Source organism: Gopherus flavomarginatus, chromosome 17 (genome assembly GCF_025201925.1).
Source record: "Gopherus flavomarginatus isolate rGopFla2 chromosome 17, rGopFla2.mat.asm, whole genome shotgun sequence".
In the NCBI taxonomy this organism is placed as follows: domain Eukaryota; kingdom Metazoa; phylum Chordata; order Testudines; family Testudinidae; genus Gopherus; species Gopherus flavomarginatus.
In genome coordinates, this window is record NC_066633.1 from 10580388 (window position 1) to 10608206 (window position 27819).

General features: G+C 51.2%; 2 protein-coding genes and 1 long non-coding RNA gene across 12 annotated transcripts in view; 1 reads left to right on the forward strand and 2 right to left on the reverse strand.

Annotated features, from left to right (window-relative positions):
* Positions 1 to 9637, reverse strand: PRRT1B (proline rich transmembrane protein 1B). Its single transcript, XM_050927062.1, has 4 exons — positions 9406 to 9637; positions 3019 to 3449; positions 2228 to 2368; positions 1 to 1235 (listed from the first exon to the last, which is right to left on the reverse strand). The coding sequence occupies exons 1-4, from the start codon at positions 9419 to 9421 to the stop codon at positions 1089 to 1091; spliced, it is 735 nt and encodes a 244-aa protein (XP_050783019.1). The 5' UTR covers positions 9422 to 9637; the 3' UTR covers positions 1 to 1088.
* UCK1 (uridine-cytidine kinase 1) overlaps positions 5239 to 27819 on the forward strand; it is a 25910-nt gene continuing 3329 nt past the window's right edge. The window contains exons 1-4 of one of the 3 annotated variants that reach the window (XM_050927059.1): positions 20317 to 20431; positions 23001 to 23069; positions 25732 to 25891; positions 27614 to 27710. In XM_050927059.1, the coding sequence (XP_050783016.1) occupies positions 20333 to 20431; positions 23001 to 23069; positions 25732 to 25891; positions 27614 to 27710 (425 nt within the window). In that variant the 5' untranslated portion in view covers positions 20317 to 20332. Of the gene's footprint in view, positions 5259 to 20316; positions 20432 to 23000; positions 23070 to 25731; positions 25892 to 27613; positions 27711 to 27819 lie in introns of those variants that run through there. The other 2 variants (XM_050927061.1, XM_050927060.1) reach the window with 2 other exon arrangements.
* LOC127036258 (uncharacterized) lies at positions 14895 to 16905 on the reverse strand. 8 transcript variants are annotated; one of them, XR_007770053.1, is made up of 4 exons: positions 16655 to 16905; positions 16394 to 16498; positions 16237 to 16340; positions 14895 to 15029 (listed from the first exon to the last, which is right to left on the reverse strand). It is a non-coding gene; the product is annotated as an uncharacterized LOC127036258 (long non-coding RNA). The 8 variants fall into 8 exon arrangements; XR_007770058.1 differs by lacking the exon at positions 16655 to 16905 and having other exon boundaries at positions 16237 to 16288; positions 16394 to 16543; XR_007770059.1 differs by lacking the exon at positions 16655 to 16905 and having other exon boundaries at positions 16289 to 16340; positions 16394 to 16543.

The following is a 27819-nucleotide window of genomic DNA, read 5'->3' on the forward strand; positions in this document are numbered from 1 at the left end:
CAAACCTATCTTTTTTTATTGAAATCTAGAAACAGCAATGGGGCACATATGGGTTTCTAAAAAAAAAAAAAAAAAAAAAGTGTTTTCATATTGAGCTTTCTTGGGCCACAATCCCCAGAATGGGTTAAATTGCTCCTATGAAATCCTGAAATAACACAGCCTTTGCATTCCTTGCTGGCCGTTTCGAACATAGATTCTGGATGTTAAACACTTGCGATATTCAGGCCCTCAGGAAGGTGTGTTTCCTCTTATTCAAGTCCCATGAATTGGAGTGATACCTCCAGATTTTGTGTGCCTAAAACGCAATCACAAAATGTGTTGCCATCGGGGAACATATGACAGCTCCTGCAGGTGTCTGGGTTGTTTTCTCCACTGATTAACGTGATTCCGCCTTTTCTAGCTAGATCATTGTTCAGCACAAGCCACAAAGGAATTCCAGCTGAATTGGGATATCCTAGCGGAGGGAAGAGGGTTCTTGTGCTGGCAGCTTCCTTGCGTTCAGCCAGCCAACATTGCAAATTTTCTTCCCACCAAGATGCTGTGCTGGGAATGGAGGCCACAAGCTGTGAACGAGGCAGTGGGTGTTGATAAACCATGGGAGATGCCCTGGGACACGCAATGTTTTGTGGAGCTGATGCTCAGCTTTTGGATTTCCCCAAGTTATTGAAGCAACGTGGTGGTCAGCCCGGTAGAGCTTGCTCACTTGTCTTGCAGTCCCCTGGGGCTGGGTGAGGCAAGTGGGTTGCTTCCGTGCTGGCTTGGGGCAGCATCGAAGTTGTTGCAGTGATGCTGCTGGTTTGGCTGGGCCTGGCACAATACCCCGCCATCACTGCACTTGAGGAAGAGAATGAAATACAATCCCAGAGGCTGGACAAGCATAAACCTGTGCTGCACAGTATCTGCTGGCAGAAAACATGGCAGCTCAGATACCCTCTGATTTCCAGGCCATGTTGCTGTATCACGGCACTTCTCTTAGCCCATGACTAGGTGCTTGCCCTGCTGCCCCAGGTGCTGTGGACAGTGGTGGTGAGCTGTTAATGTGATGCAGGCTGTTGTCTGGGGGGTTAACATAATGCAGCCTATCTCTGTCATAGATAAAGGACCACCACTACATAGATGACCCAGCTGATGCAGACGAACACTCCAAAGAGCAGGCTGAAGAGAACCAGGGATCGGGCTTTTTTGGATGCCAGCTTGGCTTGGATCAGGTCTCCTCTGTTCAGGGCTGCTCGTGTCTAGGGTTGGGGGAGAGAATGTGGACAATGAGAAGAGAGATGCAAGTTCCTTGCACTTCAAAAACATTTCTGAGGCCTCCCAGACAGAGGGCCCTGTTTCCCTGCAAAGAGCTTTAAGCATATCTGATAAAAACCAAAGGCACTAACTGTGACTAATGAAGAGAGAAGAAATTTGAGACCATCTAAGGCTCTGACTATGGATCCCATGCAGAAAACCAGCAAGCATGGTCAGCACCCTTCCCAAAAGCCTCTTTGTTGATAAGAGAGAGCACTGGTCATCTATCCAGAAAGTGCAGCAATATGCACCAGGCTGTCTTTCAACCACTGGCTTATTCACCCTGTCAGACACACAGGAGTACATTGTCTGGCAATAGTGACCCATGTACAGATGTGTATGAACTAAGCAGCCATAGGATGACCAGGGCATTATTTTATTTCCAGAGCTCTGGGCTAAGTCCGGAGCTTTACTTCACAGACCGCAATCAGCATTGGGAATTCTCTGCCCCATAATGTCCTTGCAGAATCCATGTTACTGGGATTCAAGGAGGAAATAGACAGTTAGTTGGGACTCCTGGTATAAATGGGAATTGGAAGTTTAACCATGGAGCTGGATGGTCACGTGCACCATGCTGAACTGATCAAGAGCTCTGGAGAGGAAGGGAATTCTTCCTGCCTGCCCACATGTGTTGACAGGGGCCTCGTTGACCCGTCCTTTAGGGCATTAAGCAGAGCTTTCTTAGGATCCTATGAGCTTATCCTTACAGCTGAGAATGTCCCTTATATAAAGTGGGGACATGGGGAAGAATCCCACTGAAATGAACATGTAACTGGTGCCTAGCAACTGGAGTGCTTCTACCAGTGCTGCCAATTGTTCAGTGTAACCAACCACATCCCTATAGCTGAATAAACTATATTAAGCACAGGGACCCCTCATCCCTCCTCCAACCAAATTGAAAGCGCCCAGGCCCCGGGAAGGAAAGGGCACGTCCTACCTCATGGGAGTAGACAAGGGCGATCACCCCTGTCAATAAGCAGCAGAAAACCGTCACCAGCACCGACTCCACCATATAATCTTTAGGCGGGCGCCTCCTGTCTGCTGCTCCTGGAAGCCTGCTGGCAGGAAGCCCATTGTACTGCAACACAGAGCAAAGGGTTCTGGTCATTTTTGGACACCTGCGACATGGAGAGAGGGATCCCAGGATAAAGGGCCACTGCCTTAGGTATCCCTTTGCTGTGGAATTGCTGGAGTTTCAGATAGGAGAGGACCCGTGTAGGTGAACACACTTCCTCTGAGGGATTGTTCCTTATGCTATTTATTTCTCTGACTACTCTGGATTTCCAGGTCTCACACCTTGAGGTTTCCACCATTTCCTTTGGGAGGCAATTCTGCACCATCCTTTTCTAGGACTTGTGGGAACTCTCTCTGCAGTGTACAGACCTGCCTGTTTACGCACCCTTGCCATCTGCTGGCTTCCCCTTCTGACCCAGCTGCTGGAGGCTGAGCTGAGACTAGCCTACAAGTTGCTGAGTCCATGTAATTGCTTTGCACTGCATGTGCTCAAAGCTGGCCCAGGTGTCTGCCTTGGGCAGTATGTGAAGTCTCTGCCTTCTCCTTCCCCCAAAGTTGGTGAAAGATTGGCCCCACGCAGGAAGCTCATGCATGGATGCGACAGGCTAGGTAACTAATCTGTAGTGTCGCTGCATGCTGGTAATGGGGGAGACTGCAGGATAGGGACGAACATTACACTCAACAGTTATGAGATGTGCTACAGTGATTACATACAATAGTGTATGGGAAGGAGCCAGGAGGTAAATTCTGCTGCGAAGGTCCTGGCTGGTACATGATGGGCACTTGTCCTGAGATGGCCTGGAAAGGTGGGTACATCAAGTGAGCAGTCTTAGGGTCTGGAGGAGAATAAGGTGGAGGATCCCCAACAAAGCTTGTGTTGGTGACTCCTGAAGTGCACTTGGGTTCTTGCCCATCACGTGCAGGGAGGCTGGGCTCAACCATGGTGCTTGTGAGTCCAGAAGAAGATGTACTTCCCGTGCAGTCCTGCTGCTCCAGGCCTGTAATCCCTCCTCCGCTGTGGTCTGGAGTGGCACCCCAGGCTGGCCCCATCGCTCCTTCCATGCTGGCATTGCCTCCCTCTGGGGGCTCGCAGCTCCTCAGTCCCTCGGTCAAGGTGCAGGAGAGGTCACCTTCCATCTCTGGCCCTTTGAAGAAATTGCAGCAAAGGTTAAAATGAGTGACAGGCACTTGCTGATATTGTTGCTTTGAGGACATAAAGATTCCTCATTCCAAAGTGCTCAGACAAACTGGAAATGCCTCTGCAAACTAATGTGACTCACACAAAGAAGAACGGCTCTACATGGAGCTGGGCAGCCAAAACAGCTCATCTTCACATCCACACTGGGGGCCTCCTGGATCCCTTTGGCAGACAGGCTCAGCCAAATAAGAGCCACCCTTGAACTGACCCAAGACTGTTTGCAGCAGGACAAAGGGCAGCCAGCTCTTTTCCCCATTAGCTTTGTTTTTCTCCTGTGCCATAAGCAGCTATGCTGAGATATTGTGGGGGTGCTGGGAGACCAGAAGCAGCAAGCCCCAGAAATCTCATGACACATTGTTCTCTGGAGGTTTCCAGCTGAATCCTATTGGCCCAGGAGAGGGACTTATTCAAATCTGAGAACCTCTAGAGACCTGGCTGGGCACAATGACTTCTGCTTTTACCCAATACTTACGAATCGGCCAAAAGCATTAGAATTGCAGTCAAAATGGTGTTTGTGTACCTGTCTCACAGGCCAAGTGAATAGCTAAGACAGAGGTGGCTGTTAAAAGGCTGTAAAACTCTGTGTACACCTCTCCCCCGATATAACGCTGTCCGCGGGAGCCAAAAATTCTTACTGTGTTATAGGTGAAACCGCGTTATATTGAACTTTCTTTGATCCGCTGGAGCACGCAGCCCCGCCTCCCCGGAGTGCTGCTTTACTGTGTTCAATCCAAGTACATGTTGTTTTGGATCACGTTATATCGGGGTAGAGGTGTACTTTAGTCCAGATCTGATTGACAAGAACAGAAGAATTTCGGTGTAATTGCACCTCATTTGCTCCTTGAACTGAGCATCGGCCTGTTGTTTCCAAGGGCTCTGCTGATGAAGAGTTTATTTCATATCAGATCTGATGTTTAATCACTGCTTGGTGGCCTTACTGCCTTTTCCTCTGCCCTGTTTTTTTTGTTGATGGCTTGGCTCTGCATACTAGGGGATGTTTGCTTTTTAATAGGAAATAAGCTCAGGCTCGTCTTGGAGAGGAGAGGAGAGAAGAAGGGAGTTCACGAAACAAAAAAATTCTGTGACTTTTTGGAAACTGTTATCATAACATGTTGATATGTGAAATTAAAAGTGCTGTTGAAAACATGATCGGGTTATTTACCTGTGTCTCAGCACAGAAACTTGCATGACTTCATGTATATGATCTACATGGGGACAACATGTTATGGTGGTTTCTAATATTACTGGGGGGGGTGGGCGGGGAAGCCAGTGTGTCTTTACCATCCTGGACAACTCTGTCAGCTGCCGTTGTGCACCAAATCTCAGCTCATGGTGATTTTTCAAGCCGGCAGAAGCACAGTGGTGCTCTGTAGCTATGCAGCTGTCACAGCCACTTTCTCTGTGCAGTGCACCTTTTAGATTTTGAAGGACTCTGCCTACGTACACAGACAGCTGTCCTTTGATTCTGAGGGGCTGCAGCTTGTTGCACAGGAAACTCACACACTGTGCTCTCTCCTGCAGTGTTTGCCTTTGTACCTGTTGTTTTTTTTTAAATGGACATAAATGATTGTGCTTAGCATATACATTAATTGCTAACGCTTACCGCATATAAGCGCTTTTATAAATGGAATGCACTGCACAGTTAAATAATTCCCATAATGCCCCTATGCTGTGGGTAGATAAGTATTCTTTATCTTCATTTTATAGGTGGGGAAGCTGCTACAGCAAGGTGAGGTAGCTTGTGCAAGGCCACATGGTGAGTCAGTCACATATCCGGTAAGATCACTACAATTTGGGGCTTGCTGATTAGAATCTGTAAATCTCCTTTCCCCCATTCTAGCAGAAGGGTGTCTGCAATAATAATGCTCCTCCCCATAAGCAAATGCCTGAAAAAGGAAGTGACCTGACAGAGCAAGAACCTTCTCACTGGCTGCTCTGGAGTGCAATGGCACTTTGTTCCAAGGTACAATGCGTTGGGCTATTGAAATGTTGCTATGGGCCCAGCTGCAGCTGGTGGTTTCTGAGAGCATAGCTGGGCATCTGACACTTTAAAATGAGGCTGTGTTGTTGAAGGGAATCTGGGACTCCTGGATTCTATTCCCTGCTCTGCGACTGACTTTGCTGCGACGCTGTGTGTTTCTAGTCTTCATGGACTTTGGTGTCAAGACAAGAATTAAGTTTGAGTATCGCTGTGGGCGTGCTGAGTCTTAGGTGGGCAGGGTTGTATGCCACTGATCTTCCAGGGGTCTGGGGAAGGGATCAAGAGGAGGAAGAAAATTTGTTGGCCAGTATGTCACTGCTGCTGTTAAGGAGAGGTCTATGCTAAGGGCATGTCTGGCATTGTGTTCTCAAAGAGAGAAGACATGAACTCATCCCGTGTGACACTGGACAAGTTGCATCCTCTCCGTGCCTTGGTTTCTCCATTCTTAAAATGGGGGGAATGATCTCTTACTTGGCTGGGGGTCCAGGAAAGTGATTGGTTGGTGATACACTTTGAGATCTCTGGAAGAGGAGTGCTATATGTGTATAAAATGCCATCACTGTCTGAATAATCCCCTGCAGGAAATTCTCCATCAGCTGGAAGCCCCTAGAGTCCCATCTTGGATGCTTGGGATTCCAGACAACATAATGAGAATTAAACCAAACCAAGGCAGACACATACCCTAAGGCTGCTGCCTGCCTCCCTCCCTCCGTAGTGGCTGCCAGCACAATACAGCAGCCTCAGGACAGGTTGTAATGCAGAGCGTCAGTCTCAGCCCGGCTTCCAGACTCAACAGGACACACCTCCACTGGGGCATGTCTAATGGGGGTTCTCTCACCTGAAGCTGGGACCTGCCAAAGGGAGTGAGAGGCCTAGCACCTGTCCAATCTGGGCTACCTCCCCACTGTGAAATCCTGGTTGGGTCTTGGCTCAAGTTCCAGACTTTAGAGTTGGTGGCTGGTTTGTGCTGAGAGTGAGAGCCTGCTCAGGCTGCACTTCAGCAGGAGGGACCTGGGCAGAACCACCCACCTAACTGCTTTGGATCAAGACAGAAATGGCCCTTCCTGCCCAAGGGGCCTGTGAGTGAAGTGAAATGTCTTGAAAATGGCCCTGACCCTGTAAGAAATTCTACATTGAATATTAAACCCCTAGAGGGCCTAGAACCGCCCTCCATAGCACACAGAATTTTTTTTAGGCCTTGCCCAATTTCTGTGGCCTGGTCAATCAGGATAAACCCTCGTCCCAGCTGACTGGACCTCCCCACGCACGCTCGGCTCTCCATCGGGGTATTTCCTGCTCGGTATCTACCATAACATAAACCACAGCCTTCCTGCTGTTCAGCCACTGTAAACACCACGTGCTGGGCCGATAAGGGGAAATAAATAAAAGCTGAGGTAGGCTAACATCTGGCCTGATGGGGGGAGGTTTGTCAGAGCAGAGCAGGCCCCGTGGAGTAGCTGTTACTAGGCCAAAGTGTAGGCGCTCACCAAATTTGGTGTCAGTATCAGAGGCCAACAAACATCCATGGCTCCTCCTGAAGGGGGATATATCCCAGGGCTGGGTGTGTTCTGCAGAGTGACAGGTCAACAGAGTTAGCACAGCAGAGTAGGGAGCACCCCTGGATGGCTGCTGGCCATCCAGCTGTAGCTTCTATCTTAAATTCCTTTGCCAAGAGAGAACCTACTCCAGGGCTTTTGACTCTCCCCTCTGGAGGAGAAGAGCAACTGCAAAGAAATCCAAGTAACATTCAGCCCTTCATTATTATATTGCTAGGTTTGTGTGTGAATATTCCCCCTTCTCCAGACCTCTGTGACCCAAGATAGCAATGGCTCTCCTTCCTACATGGGGATATCAAAATAAGGAGGCTGCATGACTTTCCCAAGGTCAGTGCTTGAGTCAGTGTCAAAGTTAGGACTAGCCCTCAGGAGGCAGACTATTAATTGAAAACAAACAATACTAAACTGAGAGACAGGGATACACACGCCTGCCTGCCAGCCAGCCAGCCACCCCCTGCTAGAGCGCTTCTCTGGAACTAGAACTGTGGGGAAAATGGATTTTTTGGTTCACTGATAGTTTTGAAAAATCAGAGAAAAAAATCATTTTGGGTGGACCCAAAAGTGAAATTTTCCAGTTCAGCAAGTTGAAAAGTTAAATAAATTTAGCTCAGTTGGAGTCAAGCTAAATGTTTTATTTCAGTTTTGAGCCCTGCTCCCCTTTTTAAATTAAAGAAATAAAGGTAATTTTAAAAAGAAGGCATTTCCAATCAGAAAGTCAAAATGTTTTGTTTCAAAATTGACAAAAAATGTTTTGACTTTTGCAGATTTTTTCTGTCAGCTAAAATAATTTGCCAACATCAGCATGAATTTGTGAAATGTGTCAATTGACCTGAATCTGCCCCCGCCTCCCAGAGGAAAAAAGGTTATATTTGCTCAATCTGTATGTGTCCTCTGGTCTTTGAGTGAGCTCCTTGGGACCCTCCCTTAATGAGACCCAGCAGTAGAGCACCCGCAACACCCAGCTGTGCCAGGGAAGGAATTGGTCGCTTATGCTGACTTCTCCATTCGGGCCCTCTGTGGGAAGCGGCTATGTGCATTCCCCTGGCAAGTGGGCTGGTCCAAGCCGCAGAACAGCTGTATATTGGGCAATCCTCAGATGGTACTGCAGGGAGACACAGCATCCTTATCCTGTGCACACCTTACAGCAGTCTGGATACTGCAGAGGCTGCACCTGTGATCCTGGCATTGGGATGTCACTGGGCCTGCTCCTCGGCAGCTGGCCTTAATATTGATGTTCAGCGTCACACAGGATGGATTCAGTGAAATCCAATGAAATTCGAGGGTTCTACAGGAGAGCAGCTGGAACCCAGCTGTCTCAGCTGAGTTTTGCTCTGAGGTTGTGACATTTGTTCAAACCCAGAACTCAAAGCATATGCTTCATATGCTCCAAGCCAGCTAGACGTCTGCCTGATTCCACTCAGCTTACCGGCTGCCTCATGGATACACCTGCTTACATGTGTCCCCACGCCCACGACCCACCAGGTGGCTGAAGAGCCACCTACAAACAGCCTATGCTTGAAGCTGCCGCGCCTGGAGGCTCCATATAGGCATTGAGGAGAAAGAACCTGTTTGAGTTGCTCTCCTATCAAGCATCAATTCTTGGGGCAGACTTTCCTCTTGGAAACTAGGCCTTGGGTTTTGGCTGCAATTCCTGAACGAGGGGATTGCCTGCATGCTGTTTGTGACCACCTTTGTCCAAGGACTGGTGTATATAGTGTAAATACCCTGATTCCATACCACTGGTTTCTCCTGTTAGGAAACTGACTGGCAGCGTCCTGAAATCTGCTGCAGCTTGACAGTGTGAGAATTCAGTCCCCCTCTTTGGTGACTGGGAGCTCCCAGCCACATGGAACTCTCCCAAACACGCCCAGACCAATTTCCTCCTTCCCTAAAAAACACCATGCATCTGTGAATCATCAAAGAGCTCTGGCAACTGGCACCAGTCTCTAAGGTGCTAATCTCCAGAGGGGGTTTCTCTTTACATGAATTAATAACGGTAAGAGGTAACATGCTCTGAGCCTCGTCTAGGAATGTGGAATTCCTGAGTTTTAATCCTGGCTCTGATGCTGACTTGCTGTATGACCTTGAGTCTGTCACCAAACTCCTCCTGTGCCTCAGTTTCACCATCTGTGGCAGGAAGATTATGGTATTTTCTTGGCTCACTGAGGTGATTGTATAACTCTTGGTAGACCCTAGTTGGCTACAAACTGCACAGACTACAGGGGTCTCCCGCCTCCAGACACAACCAAATGCAGTTGAACGAGACCTTATAGAGCTGAGCACTCGCCTTAGAGCCAACCCAGTGTACGAAGAGCAATGTCCAGGCATCGTTAACTTCGCCCAAAAGAAAGGAAAGTTCACATTACCTGAATCAGAGGTCATGTCTCTCTCTTCTTAGTCGATTTCACTCCAGACCATGCTGGTGAGCGACCCAAAGCAGAACGAAGATTCCCTTTCAATGGGATCAGCTGTTCTTAGGAAACTCTATTGAGCTATCTACGCTCCTGATCTAGAGAGAGAGTGAGTCTCCTCTTCCTGCATTTCCCTGGGGAGTGACTGTCCCGTCAACTAAGCCGTGCCTCCTTCCCTGCTTGGATTCAGTTTCCTGGGGCTGAGCTGAGCTTTATTAATAATTGACAAGCTTGTTTGCAGATGACTGTGTACACAAGGGCAGCGGCAGCTCCCGTGCCATGGTGTTCCCAGCCAGGCCAGGCTGTACCAGTATCTCCCTGCTCCTGAGGGCGGGGTGGAGGGGGGGGATGAAGGCCAGATGTAGTGAGACCAGCCTTCCCTATCTACCCTGGCAGAGTGAGCATAAGCCTGTCAGAGCCTGCTCCAGATAAGGGGATACAATAGAGGAGGAGGGACACCCCCCAAACAGGCCACGAAGCCCTTTGAACTGTAAATACCTGTTGGAGCCAAATCATACTAAATAACTGTGATTGGGAGCCAGGGCTGGTGTTTCCTTGGCTTTTAGACCTGGAATGGGGTGGTGGTGCTGCCTTGAGGAGGGGAAGAGGGGCTTCTGCCTGAGAGCACTTCAAAGGAGGGACTATCATTTAAAAAACCCAATCTCACCCATATGGACAAAAGAATCACCTTAAATCAGCCCCTTGCATTAGTGTGAAATGTGTCTGGGAAAAGGGGCTTTTTACACAATGCAGGTTGGTATGTTCCCTGTTCAGTCAGGGAGCAGGCCACTCTCTTCGTCTTTACTAAGCAGTGAATTGGTGGTGAGAAAGTTGAGTAGTGTTGCTGTGAGCTGTTAAACTGCCACTGTGTTCCACCCCAGAGATGGCTGTGTTTCCATGGTGAATGAAGTGAGCCCTTTTATATACAGTTTATAAAATTCTCTTAGAACTGTCTGGGTGAAAGCCATTGGAGCAGTAGAGCCTGTTGTCATTAATTTTGTTTCTCCCATTAGCCGTTTAATGAAAAATAATAAATTGGCGAAATAGGTGATGATTAAAAGAATCATCCATAAGAGAATATTAGCAAATGAATAGATTCAGCAAGACAAGGGTTAAAATAGAGCCAAAGAAAAAAGACAGATCTAATATCTTCTGTTGTAGCCTCTCCCTGCTCTCAGGGGAGGGGACTATTGTCTGTCATGGGCTCGATCCTGCCAAACCCTTGTGCACGTGACATCAGTAACTTTACTGACTCGTCAATCCCAGTGATTCCAATGGGACTGCTCACCAAAGTAAAGTTACTCACGTGTGCATTTGCAGGACTGCAATCTCTTTGGGACAGGAGCCTGTCCTTTACATTTGTAAAGTGCTCGCCTGGCGTGGAGCCTTGTATAACATCACGATGGAGGTCCCCACAACTAGTAAATATTTGGGGCTTGCACTGGGGAGAATCTGTTAGTTTCCAAGTGGCAGCTGTCAATGAACAAACGTGAGATGAACTTGTCTTCTCTCTTCACTGAGCACAGTAGAGTACTTGGGGATCACGTGGCCTCTAGGAGCCACCATCTTTAATTTCCAGGCAGCCCTCGCTGAACTGCAGCCACCCCTGGGGTGGAACACAGCTGCTATTTTTTTTTAACAGCACAGCAATGCTACCTGGATGGCAGTTGTGACCGAGCTGGCATGGGTGGACACTGATTTGGGGCCTGCGTAGAGTTGGAGGAGCTTCTTTTCCAACCCCAGACAAGCAGAGATGCTTGAAACTTTTCAAATGAAGTTCATTTTGTCACAGATGGCTTTTTTGTTGCAAAAATAATTTTTTTTGTGAAAAGTTGCCTGTTTTTTTTCCCACAAAAAAAATCTCGCCTTCCCCACAGCATTTCATCTATTAAAACATTTTACCAAAACCTGGCGTTCTCTAAAGATTCGATGACGTCTTCAGTAAAAGGGCTGCAGAGAGCAAAACTTGGGAAATTGTAAAGGGGAAAGGAGACCCAAACTGGATCTGTTTCAAGCCCTTTGAAGTTAAAGCAACTTTGTAACTTCTCGTGAAAATGTCTTGGCCGGCGCTAAGCAGCAGCGGTCATTATATTGCCTCCCTCAGGGGGACAAGAGGCTCGGGTTCTGGTCTCCACACAGCTTTTGTGCTGGTATAACTGTGATTTGTTATGGATATAGTTATATTGGTACAGGCTCTGGTGTGGAAAGCGGTACAGCTTGGGCGAGTAGCTGAGCTCTCAGGAATCTACGGCTGTTGTATTACAGCAGCAAAGCCCTTCTAGCTGGACACACCTATGCCAGCACTTTGCACTAGTATAGTAACGTGAGGGAGCAGTTTTGTCAGTGTAACTGTGTCTACACTCCAGATTTCTGTCACCTCGGCTATGTTGGTCAGGAATCGCACCTCCTCATGCCGCTGGCCAACACAGCCGTGCCAGCAGAAGTCTGTCCTTTCCCTCCCCTAGTCTGCTTTGTTGGGCAGTTATTTCTGCTGCTATACCTGGGCTGTGGCACAATTGCAGTGCTGGCTTCAGTCTGTATCCCTCTCTCCTGGGAATCATTAACTCCAAATGATGGTGGTTCATTAGCAACGGTCTCTTTGGAACTAGGACAGGCCAGGAGGGTAGCCCAGGTACCAGTGTCTAAAAACAAATTCCTTTCCATGTTCCTGATGCCTCTTACCCTCCTGTACTTGCTGCTGGGTACGAGGGTGCGAGACAGGACTGGGATAGCCAAAATTGTAGTAGCTACTGGCAGCTCCACAACTTCCATGGAAAGTTGAATGTTTGTTAATTTTTCCAGTAGCAGTCTCAGTGCAGCTGATTCACTTGCTCTGAAGATTATTTCCTAATCTGCTCTTTAGGAATTGAGTTCTGTGGTTTATTAATTTTCACTTTAAAGTCAGGGCTGAGTCAGAGTAACTGGTACTTCCATGTAAGGGTCAAGTGTATCTGGGACAGGCCAGCAGCCACGCTGTGGTTTTGTTTGAGTTTAAATTGTGTTTTGCACTCATCTGGGTTCTCTTTAAAATGTTCTCCAAGGATTGTCGTAGTGTGGCTGTTTATTACAGACACCCTTGTCTTGCTGACAGCTAACCTGGATGATCGTGGGCTATTGGCAGCCGCTAGATGGTAGCGGGCTGTGTCATGGGCATATCCAGGGACAAAGCCACCATGTTACATGACCACGTCTCTTACTGTGTAATGTGAGTGGGTCAAGCTGAAGGTGATGTGCAGTGCAGTATTAAACCTCCCTCTCTTTCCTCACTTCTGGCTGTTTCTTTATTTCTGTGGCTGCAAAGGGTGCCGTTGTCAGATTCAAAGGGGTTGTGGCCTTTTTTCCTGAGATTTCATCAGACTGCAAAGAATTAATGAGGACCCAGGAAATGCAGCTCCCTTTTGTGATGGTCAAACAATCAAAAAGCTCCACAGTTATCAGTTAAATGGTCTGTGTTAATTTAAGAGCATTTAAAACAATTTCCCATCTAAGCGAAATCTTCAGCAGAATTTACCTTATGTCGGATTTGAAAATCTCTGATTTCCTATTAATTCCAGTGGCGACTGCGTTTCCCATATCCAGGGCCGGCTCCAGGCACCAGCATTCCAAGCTGGTGCTTGGGGCGGCATTCTGCAAGGGGCTGCAGTCCCTGTTGTTTTGCCCCCAAGCAGTGCGCCGAATTGCTGCCGCGGAGGGCGGGGGCAGTCCGTGTGCCCTTAGGGTGGCAGACGTGTTTGTGCGGTGAGGGCAATTCAGCGGCAGCTTCTATGTTTAGCTGTCCGGGGCGGCTTCAGCTAAACATAGAAGCTGCTGCCTAATTGCCGCCGCCGCAGAAACGTGTCTGCTGCCCGAAGGGCACATGGACTGCCCCCGCCGCTGCGGCAATTCGGCGCGCTGCTTGGGGCGGTGGAAACTGTAGAGCCGGCCCTGCCCATATCACCCTGTTACTGGATTGTTAACATTTTTCTCTGGGTGTAAATAGTTGAATGATTACATCCGACGCATTTTTAAGTTTGACTGATTTATTTCTCTTTGTTGTGCTTAGAGTATGTGCCCTGCCTCCAGTTTCTGTGAGAAGGGTTTTAGAGAGTAAGATAGACCTTGATTCCAACTTTCCTACTGGGTTTATGGTTGACCATTAACACTAGTCCCACTGAGGGGCAGAACTGGCTTATTACCCTGCAATTTCTTTTACATTTCTCATGGTTCCTAATCCACTTCTTGCCTTGTCCACCCCAATTTGTTCATGTAATTGGTGGGTTTTGCTACGCTGTCCCTTGGTTGCACTTCTCATATATAAATGCGGCCCATACTTGAACCTGGCCTTTCTGGGTCTCGGTGATGCATTTGTTCCGTTATGTTGTTAATAAAATCTTTGGGTTTTGAGTCTATCTTTAGAGACAGGTTCCTGTGAAATTGCCTGGATGATGTTCTGAGGAGAATGGGGCACTGACCCAGCTGCCTTCCAAGATATTCCCTTCCAGTTTTTTTGCTTTGAGACAAATCCGTACTACTTCAGGGAAATGGTCAGCATGGAAAGTAATATTTGCCTAGCCTAAAAAAGTCCTTTGGAGTTTTCAGGACTTTGATTTTACATGGCAAACAGACTTTTCTTTCTTCTTATCCTTACAGTGAACGCCAAGTCCTCGCATTTCTCTCACCTGATCTTGTCTAAAAATTCCTCTCACAACTGCTCTGTTCCTGTTTGCCATCTATTTTCTAGTTCTCTGATAGTATTTATCTTCTGATACTGGCTTCCGTACAATCTGTTGTTTGTTTCTGCTATGTAGAGAACACTCGTGCATTGTAGATAGCCTGGTAATAGTGTAGATTGATAGTCAGATTTCAGAGGGGACCATTAGTATGACCTCCTGCATAACACAGGCCAGAGAATTTTGCCAGTTGATGCTTGCTTCAAGACTGTAACTTCTGGTTGAGCTGCAGCATTGTGATGTAAAGACTTCAAGTAACAAAGAATCTACCACAACCCATGGTTGTTCCAGTGCTTAATGACCCTCACTGTTAAAAACTTGTACCTTATTTCTAGTCAGGGTATGTCTACATCTACAATTTTGCAGCGCTGGTGGTTACAGCTGTATTAGTACAGCTGTATAGGGCCAGCGCTGCAGAGTGGCCACACTTACAGCAACCAGCGCTGCAAGTGGTGTTAGATGTGGCCACACTGCAGCGCTGTTGCACACCGCGGGGAAAGAGACCTGCTTGGAGGCGGGGTCGGGGAACGCCAGAGCACACCACGGGGCTGGATACCTGCTTGGAGGGGGGGTCGGGGAACGCCAGAGCAAACTGCGGGGAAGGAGACCTGCTTGGAGGGGGGGGTCGGGGAATGCCAGAGCACACCACGGGGAAGGAGACCTGCTTGGAGGGGGGGTCGGGGAACGCCAGGGCACACCACGGGGAAGGAGACCCTGCTTGGAGGGGGTGTCGGGGAACGCCAGAGCGCACCGCGGGGCTGGATACCTGCTTGGAGGGGGGGTCGGGGAACGCCAGAGCACACCACGGGGAAGGAGACCTGCTTGGAGGGGGGGTCGGGGAACGCCAGAGCACACCACGGGGAAGGAGACCTACTTGGAGAGGGGGTCGGGGAACGCCAGAGCACACCGCGGGGCTGGATACCTGCTTGGAGGGGGGGTCGGGGAACGCCAGGGCACACCACGGGGAAGGAGACCCTGCTTGGAGGGGGGGTCGGGGAACGCCAGAGCACACCACGGGGAAGGAGACCCTGCTTGGAGGGGGGGTCGGGGAACGCCAGAGCACACCACGGGGAAGGAGACCTGCTTGGAGGGGGGGGGGGGGGAACGCCAGACCACACCACGGGGAAGGAGACCTACTTGGAGAGGGGGTCGGGGAACGCCAGAGCACACCGCGGGGCTGGATACCTGCTTGGAGGGGGGGTCGAGGAACGCCAGAGCAAACCGCGGGCAGGAGACCCTGCTTGGAGAGGGGGTCGGGGAACGCCAGAGCACACCACGGGGAAGGAGACCTGCTTGGAGGGGGGGTCGGGGAACGCCAGAGCACACCACGGGGAAGGAGACCCTGCTTGGAGGGGGGGTCGGGGAACGCCAGAGCACACCACGGGGAAGGAGACCCTGCTTGGAGGGGGGGTCGGGGAACGCCAGAGCACACCACGGGGAAGGAGACCCTGCTTGGAGGGGGGGTCGGGGAACGCCAGAGCACACCACGGGGAAGGAGACCTGCTTGGAGGGGGGGTCGGGGAACGCCAGAGCACACCACGGGGAAGGAGACCCTGCTTGGAGGGGGGGTCGGGGAACGCCAGAGCACACCACGGGGAAGGAGACCCTGCTTGGAGGGGGGGTCGGGGAACGCCAGAGCGCACCGCGGGGCTGGATACCTGCTTGGAGGGGGGGGTCGGGGAACGCCAGACCACACCACGGGGAAGGAGACCTGCTTGGAGGGGGGGTCGGGGAACGCCAGACCACACCACGGGGAAGGAGACCTACTTGGAGAGGGGGTCGGGGAACGCCAGAGCACACCGCGGGGCTGGATACCTGCTTGGAGGGGGGGTCGAGGAACGCCAGAGCAAACCGCGGGGAAGGAGACCCTGCTTGGAGAGGGGGTCGGGGAACGCCAGAGCACACCACGGGGAAGGAGACCCTGCTTGGAGGGGGGGTCTGGGAACGCCAGAGCACACCACGGGGAAGGAGACCTGCTTGGAGGGGGGGTCGGGGAACGCCAGAGCAAACCGTGGGGAAGGAGACCTACTTGGAGAGGGGGTCGGGGAACGCCAGAGCACACCGCAGGGAAGGAGACCTGCTTGGAGGGGGGGTCGGGGAACGCCAGAGCACACCGCGGGGAAGGAGACCTGCTTGGAGGGGGGGTCGGGGAACGCCAGAGCACACCGCGGGGAAGGAGACCTGCTTGGAGGGGGGGGTCGGGGAACACCAGAGCACACCGCGGGGAAGGAGACCTGCTTGGAGGGGGGGGTCGGGGAACGCCAGAGCACACCGCGGGGAAGGAGACCTGCTTGGAGGGGGGGTCGGGGAACGCCAGAGCACACCGCGGGGAAGGAGACCTGCTTGGAGGGGGGGTCGGGGAACGCCAGAGCACACCACGGGGAAGGAGACCTGCTTGGAGGGGGGGTCGGGGAACGCCAGAGCAAACCGCGGGGAAGGAGACCTGCTTGGAGGGGGGGTCGGGGAACGCCAGAGCACACCACGGGGAAGGAGACCTGCTTGGAGGGCAGTGGAGTTTGCTTGATTACCAGAGAGGCTTCCTCAGGTATGCTGGGATACCTGCTTATTCCATGGAGGTCAACAAAAACGCTGGTGAGTGTCTACACCTGATGACCAGCGCTGGTGATCCAGCGCTGGATCCTCTACACCCGAGGCACGACCGGGTGTACGGCCAGCGCTGCAAACAGGGAGTTGCAGCGCTGGTAATGCCCTGCAGGTGTGTACACATCCTAAGTTGCTGCGCTGTAACCCCCTCACCAGCGCTGCAACTTTGTAGTGTAGACAAGGCAGTTTTTCTTGCTTTCAGCCACTGAATCTTGCTATGCCTTTGTCTGCTAAATTACTGAGGTCTCTACTATCAGAAATTATTATAAAGCTTACTCAAGAGTTTAACAATCCTCATATATCTACGTGAGTTGGGGGAGGGGAGAGACCCTCTGACAGATGTCTGGCCAGTAAGTTTTGAAGGGTCTTGGCCTTGTTTCTGGTAGGCAAGTATAAAAAAAAATAGCAATACTTACCATTGGCATGTTGACCCCTTTGTTGGGAGCCTCAGCAGAGAGGACAGCGACTGAAAGCACTATGGAGAGTGATTGTCTCTCTAAATTCCACCCATGCTATATCTGCTCTAGGGGAAAGAGGCTTTTACTCTCCAGTAGTGTCAAGCTGGCATCTTTTAGCAGCTCTGTTCTCACGTAGGGCCTGGTCCAAAGCCCACTGAAATCAACGGGAGCCTTTCAGTTGACGTCAGTGGGCTTTGGGTAAGGCCTTCGAGAAAAAACAATAAAAAAGGGAGAAAACTGAACAGCAAGCTCCCAAAACATGTCCCTTTCCCAGTCTTTGGGAGCTAAAAGCCAGAGCAGCTGCTGCTAAGAACCATTAAAAGCAGCAGTGAGCTGGCAAATGGGGGCGGGGGGGAGTGCATAAAAGAGGAGGAGAGAGTCTGAAAACCTTTACAAAGAAAATTACCTCAGTTAAGAAATTAGAAAGCCTGCTTCCCCTGCTACAGGCTGCCCTGAACCTGCCCCTGAGGTGTGTCTTCTAGAGCCCCACTCTGCCACCACTTACTATGGGGATTTGTTTTTTTAAAAAACAAAAGAAAAGAAAATGTGAATTAACATTAATTCTCACTAATTACACTTTTTGGAGACAAACAGGAGACTGGAAACTCTGTTTGGCCTTTGCTAAGTGCTTCTGAAAGGTGCGGCCAGACAGATTGGAAAAGGAATCTGCCAGCTTCTTTCAGAAGTGAAATCCTCAACATAAAGGAGAGGCCGTGCAGACTTTTTTAGGCTGAAAGTAAAACTGAACTGCTGCCAGGGAAATTGCTGTAGGCTTCTGACTTTTGTAACCTCCTTCCCCCCAAAGCAGAAAGAAAATAAGGGCTCTTGTCTACATCTGGAGAATTGCTGAAAATGTTTACAAGTGTAACTACAGCCCTCTTTATATTAATGTCATTCAGAACAGCATTACTGCATTGATGCTCCCCCTTTGTATGCATCTGTTGTCTCTTGTCTTAGATGGTAAGCTCTCTGGGGCAGGGACCCAGCACCTAGCACAGTGGGGTCCTGGTCCATAACGGGGGTTTCTAGGCACTATAGTAAATATAGACCTGCTGCATTTGTATTAAGTGGGGCTTACACCAGTTATTTACTGGAAAATTAGTGGAGTTAAAGCCTGCTTTGCGTCAGAGCAGCCTGTGTGTCTTCAGCCGAACTTTGTATCTGTGTACTACCTGGATTACCCATCTGATAGAGCCCCTTAACGTACATCACTGTATTTTATTGCTGCCAAATTTTCTACTGTTGACCAGCCCATGGAAGGGAAAGTCAGCCAAAGAAAGAGAGTCAGGAAAAAATTCTACATTAGCATTTCTTTGTCAAAGTCAAAGTCTCATGCATTTTTTGGATGACAGATCCAAGGTGGCTGCCTTTTTTACACCACGTTGCGTTTGTTCTGCGATCTTTCATCCAAAGTGCAAAGCATTACGTGTGCTGAATAGCATTTTGGATGAAATATGCAATACACCTCTACCCCGATATAACACGAATTCGGATATAACGCGGTAAAGCGGCGCTCCAGGGGGGCAGGGCTGCACACTCCGGCGGATCAAAGCAAGTTCGATAGAACGCGGTTTCACCTATAATGCAGTAAGATTTTTTGGCTCCTGAGGACAGCGTTCTTTTGGGGTAGAGGTGTATATAAAAGTAGCTTGTTGTAATGAAAGAAAACAGTTCTGCTTTGCACTTAACACTTTTTGCTCTTACACATTGCCTCTTTCCAAGAGTTGACTTTAGTTATACTTAGCCCATTGTGAAATGTAGGCTATGCAAGTAGGATGTGGTGTATAACAGTAGTGCATTGCACTTTTGTTATAGTGCATTGTGCTTGGATCTCATTGTTCTTTTGCTGAAAGTACAGAAGGGTGTTGTCATAATTATTTGTGAGGAGGGCGAGTGGCAGTGTTAAAGGTACAGTTGTTTGCATAGGGAGTGAGTGGCATGATATATATGTGCAACCCTTCAAGACCACTCCTGGGGGAGCTCCCAGCTGCTTCCATCTTTTAATATAATATACAGGATGGAATCTCTTTCCTTGGTAAATCCAACGGGGATCCTTTGGTCTCTAAATGCTGGTGTACTGATTAGAGCTGGCCTGGAAAGCCCCTTCCCGTGAAATATTTCACCTTTTAAAAAATGTTTCTTCTTGAATTGGGGTGAAAAGTCAAAAACGCATCATTTTCTTGCAGGAAGAGCTATATAGAAAAAATCCTTTTCAGGAGCATCGAAAGGGAATTTTCCAGCTTTCTAGCTGCCCCTGCTTCTTCTCAGTGAGAAACTGCAGTTGACAAGAGCCTTCCAGCCTACGTCCCCTAAGCTTTGCTTGTTTAGCTGCTGGAGCTGAGGGAGTAGGGTGACCACATGTCCCAATATTAGGGGCTTTGTCTTATAGCAGAGGCTGTTACCCCTCGTTCTGATTGTTCACACTTGCTATCTGGTCACCCCAGGGCGGGAGGGCAGGGCTGAGCACTGGGGAGCTGTCATTGTGATTTTCCTGACGGAAAATTAGGGTTGGGTTTTTTTGGCAAAATTGCAGGTTTCCCACGGAAAATGATTTTAGGAAAGGGGCGGTTTTCATCTGCAAAACCATGGCCCTGGCTTGCTCCCAGCCAGTTGCAGTGACCATCCACCCCCTCCCTCCCGGTTTGTAACTCTCCCCCTGTTAACATGTCACCCCCACAGCCCAAGTCTCTCACTCCTCACACCCCTGTCCAGCTGGTCTCTTATCACAAAAAGAACAGGAGGACTTGTGGCACCTTAGAGACTAACACATTTATTTCAGCCTGAGCTTTCGTGAGCTACAGCTCACTTCTTCGGAGGCATAGAACGGAACATCCGAAGAAGAGAGCTGTGGCTCATGCTGAAATAAATGTGTTAGTCTCTAAGGTGCCCTAAGTCCTCCTCGTCCTTTTGTGGACACAGACTAACAGGGCTGCTGCTCTGAACCCTCTTATCACAGGGGCTCCAGAGCCGAGTGCGCAGACTCTAAACGCTGCAGCTGCAGGGACTACAGCTCCCAGGGTGCCTCACGGCTGTCCGGCGGCTCTCCTAGCGGGCAGCGCTTCGCAGTGGCTGCTGGGAGTTGTAGTCCTGGGGCAGTGGCGACTGCGAGCAATGGCTTCTGCGGGCAGCAGCCTCGGCGGGGGAGAGGCCGAGCGACCGCACCCCAGGCCCTTCCTGATCGGGGTGAGCGGAGGCACCGCCAGCGGCAAGGTAGGAGCCGCCCGCGGGGCTGCGCCCGGCCCACGGAGCCCAGGGGTGAGATAAGTTTGGCCGGTCTCAGCTCAGCCCTGGTCCGTACAGCGCACCCGGGGGTGCTGAGCCTCCGCCCCTCGGGGCTCCTCGCGCACCCTCCCCCTGGTCCATACAGCGCACCCGGGGGTGCTGAGCCTCCGCCCCTCGGAGCTCCTCGCGCACCCTCCCCCGGTCCGTACAGCGCACCCGGGGGTGCTGAGCCTCCGCCCCTCGGGACTCCTCGCGCACCCTCCCCCTGGTCCATACAGCGCACCCGGGGGTGCTGAGCCTCCGCCCCTCGGAGCTCCTCGCGCACCCTCCCCCTGGTCCGCACAGCGCAGCCGGGGGTGCTGAGCCTCCGCCCCGCGGGACTCCTCGCGCACCCTCCCCCTGGTCCATACAGCGCACCCGGGGGTGCTGAGCCTCCGCCCCGCGGGGCTCCTCGCGCACCCTCCCCCGGTCCGTACAGCGCAGCCGGGGGTGCTGAGCCTCCGCCCCGCGGGTCTCCTCGCGCACCCTCCCCCTGGTCCGTACAGCGCACCCGGGGGTGCTGAGCCTCCGCCCCTCGGAGCTCCTCGCGCACCCTCCCCCGGTCCGTACAGCGCACCCGGGGGTGCTGAGCCTCCGCCCCAGGGAGCTCCTCGCGCACCCTCCCCCGGTCCGTACAGCGCAGCCGGGGGTGCTGAGCCTCCGCCCCACAGCGCTCCTCGCGCACCCTCCCCCTGGTCCGTACAGCGCAGCCGGGGGTGCTGAGCCTCCGCCCCACAGCGCTCCTCGCGCACCCTCCCCCTGGTCCATACAGCGCGGCCGGGGGTGCTGAGCCTCCGCCCCTCGGAGCTCCTTGCGCACCCTCCCCCTGGTCCGTACAGCGCGGCCGGGGGTGCTGAGCCTGAGCTCCTCACGCACCCTCCCCCCGGTCCGTACAGCGCACCCGGGGGTGCTGAGCCTCCGCTCCTCGGAGCTCCTCGCGCACCCTCCCCCGGTCCGTACAGCACAGCCGGGGGTGCTGGGCCTCCGCCCCGCGGAGCTCCTCGCGCACCCTCCCCCTGGTCCGTACAGCGCAGCCGGGGGTGCTGAGCCTCCGCCCCTCGGAGCTCCTCGCGCACCCTCCCCCTGGTCCGTACAGCGCGGCCGGGGGTGCTGAGCCTCCGCCCCACAGCGCTCCTCGCGCACCCTCCCCCTGGTCCATACAGCGCGGCCGGGGGTGCTGAGCCTCCGCCCCACAGCGCTCCTCGCGCACCCTCCCCCTGGTCCATACAGCGCGGCCGGGGGTGCTGAGCCTCCGCCCCTCGGAGCTCCTTGCGCACCCTCCCCCTGGTCCATACAGCGCGGCCGGGGGTGCTGAGCCTGAGCTCCTCACGCACCCTCCCCCCGGTCCGTACAGCGCACCCGGGGGTGCTGAGCCTCCGCTCCTCGGAGCTGCTCGCGCACCCTCCCCCGGTCCGTACGGCGCGGCCGGGGGGTGCTGGGCCTCCGCCCCGCGGAGCTGCTCGCGCACCCTCCCCCGGTCCGTACGGCGCGGCCGGGGGTGCTGAGCCTCCGCCCCTCGGAGCTTCTCGCGCACCCTCCCCCTGGTCCGTACAGCGCAGCCGGGGGTGCTGAGCCTCCGCCCCACAGCGCTCCTCGCGCACCCTCCCCCTGGTCCATACAGCGCGGCCGGGGGTGCTGAGCCTCCGCCCCACAGCGCTCCTCGCGCACCCTCCCCCTGGTCCATACAGCGCAGCCGGGGGGTGCTGGGCCTCCGCCCCGCGGAGCTGCTCGCGCACCCTCCCCCGGTCCGTACGGCGCGGCCGGGGGGTGCTGGGCCTCCGCCCCGCGGAGCTGCTCGCGCACCCTCCCCCGGTCCGTACGGCGCGGCTGGGGGGGGGGCGCCCTTAGGGGTGCTGGCCTCCCCACCCACCAGGGTGCATGCCTAGGTGCTGGGGAGACCTGTGGAGGTGAAGGCCCCTGAGTGGGTGGGTGTTTTGGGCTGTGTTTATAGGGAACCCCATATCAGTTTGCAGCACAGTGAGTCCCTGTCTATGGAGCGGGTAGCCCTGCAGTGATGAGGAGGGTTTGGGTGCCATTTGTGTGTCTCATTCCGGTTCCCAAACTCCCAAGTGAAAGGAGTTTGTTCGGTCTTGTCTCCGGTTGTGGATTAGATCAGCCTCTCGAGGAAGCAGTGGAGAACCAGGCCTCCTGGGGTCTATCCCCAGCGCCGTGACCAACTTGTGTGACTTTGGGCAAGTCACTTCACCCATCTCTGTTCCCCATCTGCCAGGTTAGCAGGATACTGACCTACCTCACTGGGAGACTGACCTGATATTTGTAAAGTATATTTGCTCCAAAGTAGCATCCGTATTATTATTATTAGGGACCAGACCATCACACCTACTTCCCTTCACCATCTGAGTGATCCTGGCTAGCACAAACAGCTCAAGCTCCTGGGGCTCAAACACGTGCCAAGACCAGGGACAAAGACTCAAAATGAGACATGAGAAAAGGGCAGGCGCTTTAAAGGACACAGGCTTCCATACGTCAGCAGCAGTTTTCTTCTCCCTTGCTGCAGTTGCATGAGGCAACATTTCTGACGTCAGTGATTTACCATGATAAAAGTGAGCACACACCAAACCTGGAGGTAAACAGGGATCTAAAATGAAGTGCAGTTTTCATAGCAAGACCAGCAAACTCCCAAGTGGGTTGGAACCAAGAGAAAGAGCCTCCCACACGCCCACCAATCTCTCACTCTGATTGCTTGTCCATGCGTAATCTTTATTTTGCAGTAACCTTGTCCTGAGAAAAGAGATGCTTGTTAGGGAGCCTGGGGGGGTGGTTTGTGTAAAAGGTAGAGGTTTGCCTAACAGGAGATGTGGAAGGAACCTGCACTTTGCTCTCAACACAAATATTGACCCAGCCCAGCTCCAGAGATGACCCCCTTTGATCTAGGGAGATGGATGGAGCTGAGGAAAAGCCAGTGCTTTGTTTGGCCTCTGTGGGTATGACTACACTGCAGCTGGGAGCAACCTCCCAGCCTGGCTGGACAGATGCATGGTGGCTCATGCTAGCCGCCTGAGTCCAAGCCCCACCAGTCAGACCCCCAACGTTTGGGTCTGAGCTCAGGTCACTAGCTTGAGCTGCCATGTCCACACCGCTCGTTAGCACACTAGCATGAGTGTGTGGCCCCAGGCTGGGAGACTTGCTCTCAGCTGCAGTTCAGCCCTACTCTGTGTGGTGCGCCCACTCTCTGAGAAATGGTGTTTTAGTTAGGGCACGATCCAATAACAAATGTTATGTCTGAGAACCCTTTTCCCTGCTCTTTTCAATGTACACAACCTATTCCAGGCACTTTTTTGTTGGGCTGTCAGCACTTGCTTTCTGCAGAGAAACTAAGTTGCCAAGGAGGGAATGTCAACTTCAGTGAGGAGGCAAAATGATCTAGTGGTTGGAGTAGGCCTTGGAAGCTAGAAACAACCATCTCGCAGATAGTTCTCTGAAAACATTGGCTGAAGGTGCAGCAGCAGTCAAAAAAGCTAGCAGAATGTTAGGGACCATGAGAAAAGGGATAGAAAATATCCTATTGCCTCTGTATAAATCCATGGTATGCCCACACCTTGAATACTGTGTGCAGTTCTGTCTGCCCCATCTCAAAAAAGATATATAATTGGAAAACGCACAGAGAAGGGCAACAAAAATGATTAAGGGTGTGGCATAGCTTCCATACCAGGTGAGATTAAAAGACTTGGCCTGTTCATCTTGGAAAAGAGATGGTTAAGAGGGGATATGATACAGGTGTAATAAATCATGAATGGTGGAGAGAAAAGTGTTATTTACCACTTCACTTAACAGAGGAATCAGGGGGTATCCAATTAAACTAATAGGTAGCAGGTTTAAAACAAATGTAAGGAAGTACTTCTTTACACAGTGCAATCAGTCTGTGGAACTTGTTGCCAGGGGATGTTGTACAAGCCAAAAGTATAGCTGGGTTCAGAAAAGAATTAGATATGTTCATGGCAGGTAGATTCATCAACAGCTATTAGCCCAAATGGTGAAGGACACAACCTCATGCTCTGGGTGTCCCTAAACCTCTGATTGCTAGAATCTGGGATTGGACCAAGGGGCTGGATCATTGCTCTGTGCACACTTCTGAAGCACCTGGCACTGGCTACTGTCAGAAGCTGGGCTACTAGGCTAGATGGATCACTGGTCTGTGGCCATTCCTATGTTCTTAAACTGAACCTTGGTTCTAGTCCATGTTCTGTTGTTGGTTACTTAATCTCTCTGTGCCTCAGGTTTGCCATTTGTAAAATGGGAATATCTCATAAACCTTCTCCCAGCCTTCAGGTAGGCAGATGTGATGAACAAATGTTTGCACAGCATTTCTGGAGAGAAGGTGCTCTAGCATTACAAAGTAGCCTTGTGTGTCAGATCATAGAATCATAGATTATTAGGGTTGGAAGGGACCTCAGGAGGTCATCTAGTCCAACCCCCTGCTCAAAGCAGGACCAATCCCTAAATGGCCCCCTCAAGGATTGAGCTCACCACCCTGGGTTTAGCAGGCCAATGCTCAAACCACAGAGCTATCCCTCCCTCCTGTACCTAGGAAACCTGGAATACTGGTGATAGGCAGTTTAGCCTCCAGGGGAGGGATAGCTCCATGGTTTGAGCATTGGCCTCCTAAACCCAGGGATGTGAGTTCACTCTTTGAGGGGGCCACTTGGGGCAAAATCAGTACTTGGTCCTGCTAGTGAAGGCAGGGAGCTGGACTTGATGACCTTTCAGGGGCCCTTCCAGCTCTATGAGATAGTATATATTTTTATCTCTCTCTCTGTAGCAAAATTGAGCATTCCCAGCACAGTGAGTAATAGGGTTGGAATTAGATTTGTGAACAGAACCTTCCTTGAGATGGTTGCCATGGCTCTGCTCACGTAAAACTGTATCTTAGGTCAGTTCCACTCCATAATCTCTGTGCCCCCATGAATGCATTCTTCTGTCCCATTCCCCACTGCTTCTTGGAGCAGGTTGTATCCATACCTCTCCTCTTTAAAGCTCACTACAGCCTGGTGGATGGGTTTTGAATTAGGCAGGAGAGCAGGTATAATGAAGTGCTTAAAGCACAGGAGTGGGTTCTGGCCCTGGCTCTGACATGTTGCGGGGGCCTGCCTTGTTTTGTCCACTATAAAATAAGGATGGTCATTAACCACCACCTCCAAGGACTGCTGTGAAGTTAAATGCTGGTGAAGCCCTGATAGAAAGTGCTGCAGAGGGTGGTTGTTTGTGACTGACTGCTTGTTGTTCCTCAGTCCACAGTATGTGAGAAAATCATGGAGCTCCTGGGACAAAATGAGGTGGATCATCACCAACGAAAGCTCATCATTCTGAGCCAGGACAGGTTCTACAAGGTCCTCACTGCAGACCAGAAAGCCAAGGCATTGAAGGGACAGTACAACTTTGATCACCCAGGTAAAGTTTTAAAGAGCTCCCCGCCCCACTTCATGTTTGCCTTTGGGGAAGGGCGGGAAGGAGGAAGTGTGTATGGGGAAGGACATTGATAGAAGACTGTCATGGAAGGACAAAATAGCTACTGCTCATAGTGGGTGTGCATGGTGCTTTCCATGCAAATAAAAAGATCAGTCCCTGCCTCTGCGCCCTTACAGTCTCATCAATCATCGCCTTTTGTTCTGCCACAGCTCTGTAAGTGCTGTTTGGTCTTTCCAGTGTGGTAGCGCCAGGAATCAGAGCTTCCCGCAACCTATTGCAAGACATTTGCTGTGCTGGGAGGGAGCCAATTCTAAAGGAAAGTGTTTGCTCTGGGCATATTAGTTGTAAGAGCCAGCAGAAACTGATGCTTCATTTAAGCATAATGAGAAGACCCCCTCCCACCTAGGCCAGTGGGAAATCGCAGTGTTCCTAAGGGGTGGCCTTCCTGCGGCTCCGATGAGAGCGGGGGTTCAGTGCATAGAGCACAGCACTAGGACGCAAAAGATCCAGGGCCTGTCCCTACCTCTATCACTACCTTTCTGGGTGACTTTGGGCAAGTTACTACTCTCTTATTATTACTGTAGCACCTTTCAGCCCATCATGGACCATGACCCCATTGTGCTAGGTGCTGTACAAACATGGAATAGACAGTCCCTGTCCTGAAGGGTTTACATGCTTCAGTCATCTGAAATGAGACATAAGTAAGTCTGACTTGGTGCATGGTTTAATTACTGTTTGTAAAAGGCTTTGAACAGGCAGAATGGAAAGTACTGAACACCCCCAAATTTGGGTTCCTGTACCTCAGCCCCATCCAAGTGAAAGGCAGGGAGAACTGCAGTGGCAGTTAATAGGGAAGAAAGAACAAAATTAATTAATTTCTAACTGAGTTCTTAGAAAACCTGTACGGTATCCTCATGTTGTGGTTGGTGCGTGTTGTTGCTGGAGCGAGATGCCATCATACTGTTGCTTTGCAGTAGGAATTAGTCTAATGCTGTAGGTCTGCGGAACATTAACACTCCCATGATGCTCGATCACCTCCCGGTTTGCAGCTGCTAAAATGCATTAAAAGAAGCTAAACACACATCAGATACTTTCCTAATATACATCTTTTCTATGTAAGCAACAGCTGTCCTTGCCCTAGCGATGTTACATGATTGCAAATGGGAGACATTCCCTGCAGTCCATCCTGGACAAAAGTGGGAAGGACACCTGCTGCATGCTCACTCTTTTCAAAGGCAGGACAAATGTATACGGCTTTCCACATTGTCAATCTGTTTTGGTTTATGTTAACTTAAGATTTTTTGAATTAGCTAGAAATAAAATGCAAAAAATGTAAGATTTGGCTTTTCTTGGTCCTTTCCCTTGCTGATCTGTGGTTGCCATGTCCATCTGTAAACTACCAGGCAGTCTAGATGGCAGCTTTCATGTCTGTTTGGATCAGTCCTCATGTCTGTGTTTAAGACACTTTGTACCTGGATGCAGCGATTACATTGGGGTTATGCTACAGTTTTCCTTTAATATTACTTAGGGGTTGGATTGCTGTAGCTAGAAAAGAATAAGCCAGGAATACCCCCCCTTCTTGGGTCTGGTAATGTCAGACAGAGGAATGTTAGTAGACTTAAATCCTTCAGTACCAGAAAAGACTGGCAATATTTTGGTCATAACAACATCTGGGTCTTGTCTCTTTATTCCTTCATTTTGCAGGTGCTTTTGATAATGATTTGATGCACACAACCCTGAAAAATATTGTGGAGGGAAAAACTGTAGAGGTGCCGACCTATGATTTTGTAACCCATTCCAGGTAAGTCTGTTCGTAACATCTTCCACACTGTGCTTGGCAGAGTCAGTGTGAGCTGCCCTGTCTCCCTGGCCCACCCTAGCTGAATGTGTGTGGTCTTGTCACAGAGGGC

Excerpts from the sequence above, each read along its gene's own strand:
- PRRT1B (XM_050927062.1), bottom strand. Across the intron at positions 2,369-3,018 it reads GCTCCTTCCCATACACTATT|TACAATGGGCTTCCTGCCAG; the intron begins GTATGTAATCAC and ends TCTGTGTTGCAG. Across the intron at positions 1,236-2,227 it reads CCCTTGTCTACTCCCATGAG|ACACGAGCAGCCCTGAACAG; the intron begins GTAGGACGTGCC and ends CCCCAACCCTAG.